Consider the following 12,394-nt stretch of genomic DNA (forward strand, 5'->3'; position numbering starts at 1 on the left):
TGTACCTTTACTCAACAACATTTTGAACACTGCTACTCTTACTTGTAGCAGGGGTATTTCTACATTGCAGTATTGATACTTTTACTCAAGTAAAACAAATTAGAGTACTTAATTTCCACCACTGTTCCCAGGGCCAGGCCTGTTTCCTTTTTCTCTACCCCCCCCCCCCCCCCCCCTCCTCTGAGTGGAAGAAGGGAAGACTCGGGGGGAGCTTTGCCCAGGCTGATGGGTGTGGGTGGACCCTAAGGAGAATTTCCAGCCCCGTGATTTGCTAATCGGGGGGAACTCGTTCCCCTGTCATTTTCGTGTATGCCGTGGGGTCTGGTCTGTGGAGCTTGCCCGGCCCTCCTGTCGATGAAGGCAACCGACTGCACACTTCAAGTGCGTTTTGATTAAAGCCCGAGTTACCTTCACTCCGAAGGCTGGGCACTGGATTGGAACATCGGGGGGCCTGGAGTGGCTGAGTAGAAGAAGAAGGGCAAAAACTATCCTCACTTATGGCTTTTTAGTACCGTTTCCATCACATTTGGGATTGTGGAAGGGAGTAAGGGATCGTCATTATAAATCACTTGAAGTCGCCCTAAAGTTTTGTTCACATTTTTGTGGGCGCCCGATCATGGTCATGGAGATGCAACGGTGGTCCACAAGGTGGAAAACGAAACGGTGGCTTACGGATCCCACTGTAACCGCATTGATCGTCGCGTTAACCCTGGTTCTACAGGCCACCCATGTCACAGCAGGTAAGGATGTTATAAGGGTCCGAAGTACTGTGGACTGTAAAGGAACCGATGATGGATGATGCTGATGGAGATATTGAGATTGATGCAGGTTTACCTGGAGACACAGGGGTCGATGCCAACTGTTTTATCAGTGATCAACTGTTTTATCAGTGATCTGATGGAGATATTGAGATTGATGCAGGTTTATCTGGAGACACAGAGTTGATGCCAACTGATCTATCAGTGATCAACTGTTTTATCAGTGATCAACTGTTTTATCAGCGATCTCGCAGCTCTCAACTAAACTTAATTAGTTGCGCCAGGGCTGAGATCGCCCCTATTATTATGCGGTTTGTGGAAACCACCAAGTTAAAAAGCCACTGTATACCCAAGTGCCCAATATAAAGTGAAGTGAAACCACGTATATGATTAAAGCAACACCAAAAAAAAAACGAGTCCAGGACCGCAAACTGTATTCATAAAAATGTTAAAGGGGGAATAAGTCAATTTCAAGTTTTTGGTTTCACCAAAGCACCTTTACGCACGAATGGAGTCGAAACGCTTTAGTGCGTAATTTCATCAATCGCAAGTTTGATGGTGTCTGTGTGAAGCAGCGAGTCCCTTGGGTTCTAAGATTCACATGCGCTGAGAGAAGAAAAAAAAGAAACCTTTTTTTGTTTGAACTATATGGTCCGCTAGGTGTGTATATGGACACGGTTAGCAGGGTGGGATTTCTATGTAGCAGAGTGGCCCACTCACAGCATCAGTCTGATGAGATAAATATCTATTAGCCTCCTCATTGAAAACACCATAAGTTTTAGTCTAACGGTTAAGATGTTGGCTTTTCACACGGGAGACCCGGGTTCGAATCCCGGGCGATACATCTGCACGGTTTAAGACCCCGCAGCCTCACACTTTGCTAAAGAATTCTACAGCCAGAGGATAGACTGTCTGTCAACTTGTATTCATGCCTCAGGGGCAAGAAGAGAACATTCTAGTGTTACTGGTACATCTCTGAGCACAGCCCAGCCTCTGTTGGATAGAGTGTGTTAGAGCGCACCGCTGAATGGGTGGATTTGCTGTTCAAATGACATTATTTTACATGAAATGACAGTAGTCTGTGCAGTGCACTTACACGTTATTATGCAAGTATTGTAGTTTTATAAAGGAATACTGCGTGTTTTCATGCAACCAACTATAACTGCAAATGTGTACATTGTGTATTACCCTGGTTTTCGAAGATGAGAAATGTTACTGGATTGCAGGCCTATGTTTTGATTGATTGATTGATTGATTGATTGATTGATTGATTGATTGATTGATTGAATACTTTATTAACAGATTTTCAAAAAAAGCACAGAAAGTACAGTTCTATACAAAAGAATGCTAAAAGGATTAAACCCAAGAAAGCACTATGGCTTGTTTCCATTTTCCATCGAAATGTGAGGTTAGCCAATTGACAGTGGGGTCAGTCATCTATTCCCAGGCTTAGATGTATAGTGTCAGTGTTGATATAGCCTATAGGATAATTGAGAAGATTCACACAGGCCTGTATGTCTAACTTAATCATCATAGGGCCCATTGACACACAGCGCGCTCCCAGAGCGTGCGGCTCCTTCGCTGTCCAAAGGCTACAGTGAGTGCTGATATGAATGCAAGCGGTCAAGCAGGTCGCTTGCCAAACAGGAGCAGCACCCTTTCTCCACACTGCCCTAGTCCACACCGAAGCCCAAAAAGTTGTGCTTGTGCAACCCCACCGCCCGTGCCCAACTCTTCCCCTCGAGTTTTTGCACTCACATGTTTGTTTGGTAGGGCTATACATGGGACAAGGCCGCGTTGTCTGAGCGGGCCAGCCAGCCCTGTGGTGGGAAATGTTTCCCCCCTGTAAGTACTGTGCAGTTATTTGATGATGGTCCCTCCTTTGCACTTCCCTATTATTTTAGACCCTTCAAAGAGCAGGCCTTGCGTACGGGGGCCCTATAGCGTATAGCCTACTCCCATAATGGCTACTGTATACGTGAGTCACAGGGTTCAGGAGCACACAGGTCTCACATTTTGCCCTGCTTTAGACCCTTCCTCAGTAGGCCTAGGCCTAGGTGGTTTGGCATGCATTACACTTTTAAAAAAAATATATGTACATGGGTAGGCTGCGCATTTCTATTTTTAGAGAAATAACTGCACTATTCAGAGTGATATCACTTTTTTACAGACTTACATATTTCTTCCTTTGCAGTCATTTGTTGCCTTCATGCATTAATGGTCTATCAACCTGGAGATGTCCTGGCGGATCATCAGCTGTCCAAATTCAACCACTCCAGTCCAAGCCATGTCCTCTTTAACGAATAGCTTCCTATATATATGGGCTCAGCGTGTATTGTTTCTCTTTCTTTTGTGTCAGTTTCTTCTCCACTGGTGTTTTATTGGAAGCCATTTCTTGCAGGATGCCCTCTCCAGCAGTGACTGTACAGACATGTTCCCTCAGCCCCTGGGGCACAGGCTCAGATGTGCATTCCAGCAGACAAAGCTAGCATTTTTGAGGGCCTTTCCCCCCTAAAACCTGCTCGAGTGGGAGCACAGGGGGGCCGATCAGCCCCATCGCTGGACGCTCCTATCACGTCCACGCTGTCATATATTCACTATCGCGGGGGTAGTCACTGCAGCGATAGGCTTTTTGAACTATGGGGCTTCTCTACTTGAAAGATACCTCCGTGCTTTATCTTTGATTACAGTATCGGCTTACAACAGCTGCCTCTTGTAATTACGTTCTCTCTCTCTTACACATTTCAAGATCGTGCGTTTAAAAGGAGGGGTCGGTCATGAAAACACGCTTTAGTATTCTTATGCAGGGATAGTCAAGAATCAAGAGGGTTTATTTGTCACTACTCATATACAGTACAGGTACAAGCAGTGAAATGCTAGTCCGCAGGACTGTGCTAACAGCAAAACAACAGCAATAGTACTGAAATTGAGAAAAAAAAAATATAATAATAATACAACGCAATATAAGGAATGATCTAAAGATGAAGCCCTATGAAGAATTCTCTGTCCAGAATGAGTTTATATAAGAGAGAAGGAGGGCAGAAGTGCATGAGGAAGGGGGGGCGGGTGGGTTGCTCTCAGTGAAGTTTCCTCACTGTGACACCAACATAAAGCAGGCTTGTTGGACCTGGGAGTGTAGTGGACGTCACAGGAGAGAGAGAGAGAGAGAGAGAGTGAGGGATGGAGACAGAGCGAGCAAGCAAGAGAGCGAGAGAGAGAGAGAGTAGTGGTAGAGTGGGAGAAAGAGAGGGGGGGCAGAGAGACATTCTGTCTGAAGATATTATTAGAGTCTCAGGGAGCTGCAGGTGAAAAGGTCCTCCTCCGTTTACCGGACAATTTCACCTTTATGTGAAGATTTAGGGGCCTAAGATGACACACGCGGCAGGAGAGGGGTTAATGATGGACGTATTGCTCAGTTCTAATTGTGTTCTGTTGATGAGTTCTCCTCTGTCTTAGGATCATATGTTCAGGTGTGTGTGTGTGCGTGCGCGTGTGTGTTATCTCTTTGAACATGTTAGTGTAATGGTAGGCATTAGTGTACATCTGTGAACATGACTGGGATCGCATCACAATCACGCAATCTGTGTTGTATCATGCTAATGCATTGGTTCTCAAAGTGGGGTCCGGGGACCCCCCGGGGTCCTTGAGGGAGTTCCAGGGGGTCCCCAGCTAAATGGTGGATAGTTAGGAACCATATGGACCCTTATGGGTCTGTAACTCTGAGAATGTACAAATGGAACCAAATGGACCTGTTGACTCTCAGAGTTAAATTAACATTGTTTTTACAATATAAATTGGGGTTCCAGAGATAGAAATGCCTTTAAATGGGGGTCCGTAGCCTAATGCATGTCAAACTGGGGGTCCTTGTAATTCAAATGGTTGAGAATCACTGCTAGAGCCGTAAAAAAATCTTCTCTTATGGGGGTCCTTGGCATATCTTTCAAATGGGTGTCCGCGGGCTAATATGTGTCAATTTGGGGGTCCTTGACATGAAATAGTTTGAGAACCACTGTGCTAATGTACCACCATCTAAGTCTCACTTTACTGTACATAATGGATCATTTGACAGCAAATTAGCAACAGACAAAGTCTCTAGTGATTGTAGGGTTATTATATTGTTGTACTATTCTAAGCTATTGACTGAGGGGGGGGGGGGGGTTCACCCATGCCACCTCAGGTCTGAGGAGAGATATGCAGGGCCTGTTTGCGCAACACAGAGAGGGCAAACTCACACCCACTCATCAGATGCACAATTCGAAACACTGCACACACTCATTTGGCCACTTTAATGGATTGGCCAGTATTGACGTTTTTTCTCGGCACCTCAGCGCGAGGGTCGTAGCCCGGCCAGATCGCCCAACATCTGGAACAGATGAGGTTCCGGCGGGGTTTGCTCTGAGTGCTGCTCTGCAGGAGCTTCTCAACGAGGTCCTCAGTTCAGCCTCCAAAGCAAGTAGCTACAGTATAGTTTCTCTTTCCCAAAGCACCCCAAAAAAAAAAGCCACATGGTCTGAATGACACAACATTGTTTCAACTTCCAACTCCGTTTGAACGTTTCAACTTTTATTCAGTTTAGCTGCCTTCATTTCCTGTCTTTTAACCACATGAACCCTAACGTCCCTATTCTGGGCACGTCGTAATAGGCGAATGTTCTGTGAAAATGGCCGATCTACAAGCTCACAGTCACGCCGCGTCGCAACCTTATGATGTGAGGTTGTAGATCGGTTATTTTAAGAGATTTGGCGTAGAGGGAAAAAAAGAGGGGGCAAAGTACAGGATGGAAGTGGTTAAAGAGAGTGAGTCAACCAATGCTAGGCTGGTAAAGGGAACGGGAGTCATTTCTGGTCCCTGCGAGAGGGGAAATTGCTTTTATAGCTTCACCCAGATGATGGCTGCTTAGATGGCTCTGATGGAGAGATTAGGAGTTAAGTGACAGGGACACTTCTGCACATACAGTGGGCGGCCAGAGGGTCAAACAAGTGACCTTTCCGATTCCCCAGACCGCCTCTCTCTCTCTCCATAAACTCAGCTACAGCTGCCCCTAAATGGCTGATGAGGCCAAACGATATGAGAAAGGCTCATTCAATGACCCCAGCCGGATCGCTTGACACAAAGACATTTCCTTTGGCGCACACACACTATCTCAGACTGGCCATCAGACCTTTGCTTTTGAAGGATTTCAAGGGGTCACGCCTTTGTTTTGAGCCTTGGGAATTAGGCTGCTGCATGCCAGTCAGTGCTCTCTGTGTATTCCCTTTGTTTTTATCACCCAGCAGCGTTTAGGTGTTTAAGGAAACAACACTATGATTCTGTGAAGGCCTCTGGGGGACACTGTGAGGAGTGTTTGGGCAGTGATGTAAGCTAAAGAGGACCAGCTCTCATCGCGGTGCACATCTGGTCCATCGCAGGCGGTTGTACAGTGTGGAAGATGAGAGGGGCCAGATGTTTGACTCTGCTTTTTACTTTATAATGCCTTCATCATGGCCGTGAAACGAAGCACACTGGTGGGATTTCACTCATCTAGAACCCCCGACCGATGCCAAATTTCTGGGTCCACTGCCGGCCCCCCGATTTTGGAAGGTCCTTGACCACTGATTACAGATATTCTGTATTTTCTCCCTTTGCTTGATTCTCGTTGAGTTTGATGACGGTATAACACATGACAGATAGATCTTTGAAGGGTGCAGTCTGAATTGAGTTGCTCTAGTGGTCTTGTGCGGGGCATGCTCTGTCTCTGCACAGCGCTTAAGGCATCCTTTTTGTGGAATAAGAAATAGGTTCATGTTGAAACACGGACTGGTCCCCTCCCGCCTCACCCCCCCCACACATGCTCCGTTGAACAGAATGAAACGCCTGTTAGAGTTTGCTGATCCTTGCCACAGCTGGAATGTCGGCCAAAGTGTGTTGAGAGGGAAGTCGGGGCTTTTCTTTTTTTTTCTTACTTTTTTTCTTTTATAAGATCCCCCCTGTATAAAGTATCTCTAAAGAAACGTTTGGAATGATTTGACCCACTCGCTCCAACCAAAACAGCACCTTCAGAAGCTGTCAGAAAAGGCCAGGCTCGATGCCTTCGGACAGCCCGACTTAGCTTCTTCGCGCTACAAAAACAGATTAGAGTTATTGGCCTTAACAATCTGCCGTTGTGTTGCTTGTTTTACCAAGGTATTGCTGTACTTTGCCGGGTGAAATGAGCCCCTGTATACGGAGACCTCATGCACAGGTCTCCTCATAGTGCGCCATTATGTGAGTTTGAACTCTCAATATAGCACCTTTGTTCCCCCGTCTCCCCCCCATACAGTGGTGGGAAAAGTACTCAAATGTTTTACTTAAGTAAAAGTATCAATACTGCAATGTAGAGGTACTCCGTTACAAGTAAGAGTCAGGAATTCAAAATGTACTTGAGTAAAAGTACGAAAGTATTAGTATCAAAATGTACTTAAAGTACCAAAAGTAAAAGTACTAAAGTGTTTGAAAATAGCAGATCTACAAGCTCACAACGCGTCGCGATGCGACGCGTTGTGAGCTTGTAGATCGGCTATTTTCAAATAGCCCAGGTAAATAGGGCTAAAGTGGTTAATGTATGTTTCATAATATCATAATTTATATCTGAAAAGTAACTAGTAACTAAAGTTTTCAAATAATTGTAGTGGAGTAAAAGTACAATATTTGCCTCTTAGATGTACTGGAGTAGAAGTAAAAGTACTGAAAATGGGAAATACTCCAGTAAAGTAAAAAATCCTCAAAAGTGTACTAAAGTACAGTACTTGAGTAAATGTACTTAGTTACTTTACACCACTGCAGCTAGGTAATGTTTTACTGAGAAGGTGTTTTGATTAAAGTATATGATTATAATGCTTTCCCATGAGACAGTGCAGGGGCCAAACAGGGCCCTTTATGTGAAGTGTATCTGGTTGGAGAGAACGGGAGCCTCCAGCTAAGGCTCTGGTGACCCTTTATCGAGGTAAACATATCCGACTGTTATAAGACCAGTTGGCTGTGTGTGGCTTTGATTGAGCTGTTTCCTGTCACGTGGCGTGGCAGGGCTGTAGAGCGGGCAGCGTGTTCCTGGTTCAGCTGTAAAGAGCTCTCAATTGATGGTTATTGGGCGTTAGTTGAGGAGAACGGTTTGTAATACCTGTATGTTTGATGCTGTTTGATGTTTGAGCCGTAGGTTTATAATGTGAATCACTATAACACAGCATAAGCGTCTAATAAATGGGCCGTGGCGTTGGAATGAGAAGGCAAGACATGTTTGTCATGTTTGTATCTTTGATGTTATTAGCTATTTGTTTGGTGTGGTATGATCTCAGTTTGCTGATGCAAATGGAGCAGGAAGAAGAGTATTTTCACCATAGATATTTTGGAATGGCTCTGCATTCAGCACTGTAGCTGGTCAGTTTGTCTGAATGTCTGTGACGACAGCACAGTTTCCTTGATACTAGATAGGACGATCAATTCCACACACAGCAAAATACTGTAAATGGACTTGTATCCTGAGTTTTAAATGAACTTGACCCTATTTCTATAGTCGTCAATTTAGTAAGAATTGACCCGTAAAGGTCCAAAGTGATAACATTTTTTACTTAATTGTAGAGAAAATAGCCGATCTACAAGCTCACAACTGTCGCATCGCAACACATTGTGAGCTTAACGGCTATGTGTTTACATTTTGAACATTTTGGACAAATGTTTGGGAAATGACATTCCCAAAATAGGGACACCATGGGTTAACGTGGTTACGTTTTATGACCTAAAAATAAAACGTTTCATGACCTAACCACTGTTTTCTCTCCTCCCCCCCTCCCAACAGCAGAACCAGTGGATGTACTAAAAGTATTAGAATTTCACAATTCCCCCGAAGGAGTGAGGACGACATCAGGATTTTGCACAAACCGGAGATCGTCCAAGCCGGACACCGCCTACAGAGTCGGCAAGCAGGCCCAGATCAGTGCCCCCACCAATCAATTATTCCCAGGTAAGATAAACTTCTCAGCTTTTTCTAACCCTTGTTCTCAGGCTATCTCCCTTCTCCCCCCCTCCTTGGGGCTGAACCGGCTTTTAAATGCGCCTATTATTCTGCCTGCCAAGTCCCCTGACAGCAAGATTCTCCCCCTGATCATGTCTCGGCACTGCACCGCCACTGAGTGTTTTGATTGTCTCCCTTGGAGAAAGGGCTTGGCTAGGAGAGAGTGTGGGACGCTGGATGCCACCGACGGAATCTGATGCTAGAGCTTGTTTAGCCTACTCTCTCATTGTCTGGTTCAGCTCTCCTGCCTCCTTGCACAAATGTTCATGATTTTTCCAAAAATAGCAGACCTACAAGCTCATAGCGCGGCAGTCGGTGCCGCGCTATGAGCTTGAAGATCTGCTATTTTTGAATAGCCAAAGTATAAAATAATGGTTAAAGTCAACTAAAATGACATATGCTTTCCCGGTCTCAATGGATTAAAGTCTCTTAGCTTTTGACGGCTGTTTCACTGCCTGTGGCATGAGCACAGCATCAGAGATTAGGCCACAGTTACGGCCCTGCATTGATTTATCCACAGCAAACAGCACACAGCATGTGCACAAAACCCTAAACCGTGTTGCATTTCTGCATAGAATTGACTTCCACACAACACAACGCATAAGTAAGCAGCAGGACTGTGTTTACTGGCTAATGAGAGCGTGTAGGATGTTTTCTTTTTACAACCCTTTATAGGTGTGACTCACACACAGACACATTAAGATGTATTGTTTTGAACACAGAGAAGTTTTTTCTCTCTCATTACCACTCTGCTCATTTGTTTTGTATGAACAAAGTTAAGCCACAACGCGCTATCGAAGATAAACATTTATGCATTTGTCAGGTTTCGAATGGTATTCACACTATAATGTTAAAGACGGGGTGCCGTGATTTTCAGTGATTCCCCCCCCCCCCCTAAAACATAATCATCAGGTATTATGGTTATACTAGGAGGAAGATTTTTTTCAAAAAAGTGTACAGAAAGTGTTAAAATTATGTTTTTATGTGGACACCCTTCCAGTTCTTTAAGTATACCTGGTTCTCACCTTAGCACCTCCTCCACCGCCTTAGCACTACCCACCTGTCCTAGTCCCTCCTCCTCCTCATGCCCACACCTGTTGTGTTATGATAATGAGGGGGAGGGTATGTTTTTACTATGTCACTAAAGGGCTGTTTTTCTATTGGCACGTTTGACCCTCAAGGTTTCAGCCTCCAGGAAGAAACTTAAAATAGTCAGAGAAGACATAAAACACATACTGGATCAAAAACATTCATAAGTTTGTCTCCTCGTTTGGGAACGATACTCAATGACGAGAGTCCAGGGAGTAACAAAATAAATCCTATTTACATATCGTATGGTAGTAATTGCGTTGCCAGACAATCAGAGATCTCTGCCTACCAATACATCTGGATACTACTTATAAGTGCTTGCTTCCTCTCAGTTAAAGGGATAGTTCACCCCCAAAATGACTTATTTTCTATCGATTAGTCACCCAGTGGAGACTTGAATTCGTAGATATGTTTTAGTTTTTGTCGCATTCCTAAGCCAACAATTTGATGACCGGCGGCGGTTCCGGTAGGAGACACAAAGAGGCTCCTTTGTGTCTCCTACCGGAACCGCTGCCTACCGGTCCGCTGGTCATCAAATTATTGGCTTAGGAATGCGCCAAAAACTGAAGAATATCCATGAATTCAAGTCTCCACTGGGTGACTGACTAATCGCTGGAAAAAAAGAACACTGCATGAGCCTGTAGATGCTCTATTTTTGCCATGCAACACAGTTGCAAACCGTACGACGGTGGCGTCCATTCACAACTCGAGCAACCTCAAACCAAATATGCCTATTTTTTTTTACCGAAACACAAAGTTCATTCACCCTCGTGAACCTAACCTGCCCTCCTCCTCCTCCTCCTCCTGCCCCGTCTGTGTATAACAGGTGGCGTGTTCCCCGAGGACTTCTCCATCTTGACCACGGTGCGCGCCAAGGCGGGCCTGCAGACCTTCCTCTTGTCCATCTACAGCGAGCAGGGGGTCCAGCAGCTGGGCGTGGAGCTGGGCCGCTCCCCCGTCTTCCTGTACGAGGACCAGAGCGGCAAGCCGGCGCCGGAGGACTACCCGCTGTTCCGCAGCCTCAACCTGGCCGACGGGAAGTAAGTCACAAACTAGTCGGACGACACACACACACACACACACACACTCTGGACACCCAGAGAGAGAACAAGTGGCTTGGACCAGAGTTTGAAATGTGACTTAGTTGGTCATCGAGAGAGAGACTGAGTCGTTACGGTTTAAGCAGCCCTCGGAATTATAGTGATTGAGTTGAGAAAAAACACATTTAACTCCCAAGAATAGACCTGTGAAGGATCCAGTTAACCTATTCAATCCGGGAACGTGTCTCTGTCATTTTAGATTTCTTTGGCTATTCAAAAATAGCAGATCTACAAGCTCATGAGCTTGTAGATCTGCCATTTTTGAAAAATCATGAACATTTGTGCAAATATAAAAAAATTTGAGCAGTGCAACCGCTCCTATAAGAGGGTTTAGGACCCACCCGTGGTGAAAGTTTTTCTTTCCGTCGTGAAAATTTGTCTTTCGCTGTGACGCCATGCTGTGGAAAACACGCCCATAGGCTAAGCTCTGCAGGACGTGCTGTGATTGGCTAGCGAGACACATGATGAAATGAACTTCAAACTTCGCAGACGCGCTGTGATTGGCTAGCGAGACGCATGATGAAATTAATAATAATGTAAAAAATGTAAGCACGTCACTTCGCAGGACGTGCTGTGATTGGCTACCGAGATGCATGATGAAATTAATAACTCATAAATAGCACCGCTCACTTCACACTGGGTGTGATTTTTTCTTTTTTAAGTGGACATTTGTAACTCAAATCTTTGAGGAACAAAATATTTTACAAATGTTCGCTTTAAAAAATATATATTCCAAGATTTGCACACATTTTCACAATTTTTTTTTTTGCAGATTTACAAGCTCATAGCGTGGCACCGAGTGCCACGCTACGAGCTTGTGCATTTGCTATTTTTGAATAGCCAAAGAAAAACGACACAAAATGCTTTCCCGGTCTTAATGGGTTTAAAAATGGGTTTAAAAATGGTCAAATGCATTCGGGTGTTCCTTAAAAAAACTCCCCGTGACCCCCCGCTGATTTCTTCCTCTTGGTCGGAGCAGGAAAACAACACAGGTTCTGCCCGTCATCGCGCCGCAGGTGCCTGTCACAAGATTATACATCCCATCGGGGGGTTTCCTGGGCATCGGTGCAGGGGCATAGAGACGGGTCAGAGATAAGAGAGACACTGCGCAGCGGGGACTGCCATGGCCAGCCTGACCTCAGCCATGAACTCACTTGCCTCTGTTATTTTAGAGAGGAGGGGCAGAGGATGGTAGGGGGGAGAGGGGGAAGGAGCAGCACTCCAGCTTCCTTATTAGCCCCGTGGATTACCTTCGCCCAATCAGATTCTGTGCAGCGATTCCCTTAGTCTTTTTAGCGAAAGGCCTGATTATCCTCTCCTCCCAGGTTCAGAAAACCCCAGAGTTCTCACTCGGAGCCTTGGCTTAGCCGACATGAGCCCTTTTTTGTGGGGGCGCGCAAGCGCAAGAACAAACAGAGAGG

General features: G+C 45.3%; 1 protein-coding gene across 5 annotated transcripts in view; it reads left to right on the forward strand.

The window, feature by feature from the left end:
• Nucleotides 1–332: 332 nt before the first annotated feature.
• The window catches only part of col11a1a (collagen, type XI, alpha 1a), a 124,794-nt gene continuing 112,732 nt past the window's right edge, over nt 333–12,394 (forward strand). For all 5 annotated transcript variants that reach the window (XM_080417212.1, XM_080417211.1, XM_080417214.1 and 2 more), the window contains exons 1-3: nt 333–740; nt 8,569–8,733; nt 10,700–10,913. In XM_080417212.1, coding sequence (XP_080273338.1) covers nt 617–740; nt 8,569–8,733; nt 10,700–10,913 — 503 coding nt within the window. In that variant the 5' untranslated portion in view covers nt 333–616. The remainder of the gene's footprint in view (nt 741–8,568; nt 8,734–10,699; nt 10,914–12,394) is intronic.

This window comes from Gymnoscopelus braueri, assembly GCF_963280865.1.
Source record: "Gymnoscopelus braueri genome assembly, chromosome: 21".
In the NCBI taxonomy this organism is placed as follows: Eukaryota; Metazoa; Chordata; class Actinopteri; order Myctophiformes; family Myctophidae; genus Gymnoscopelus; species Gymnoscopelus braueri.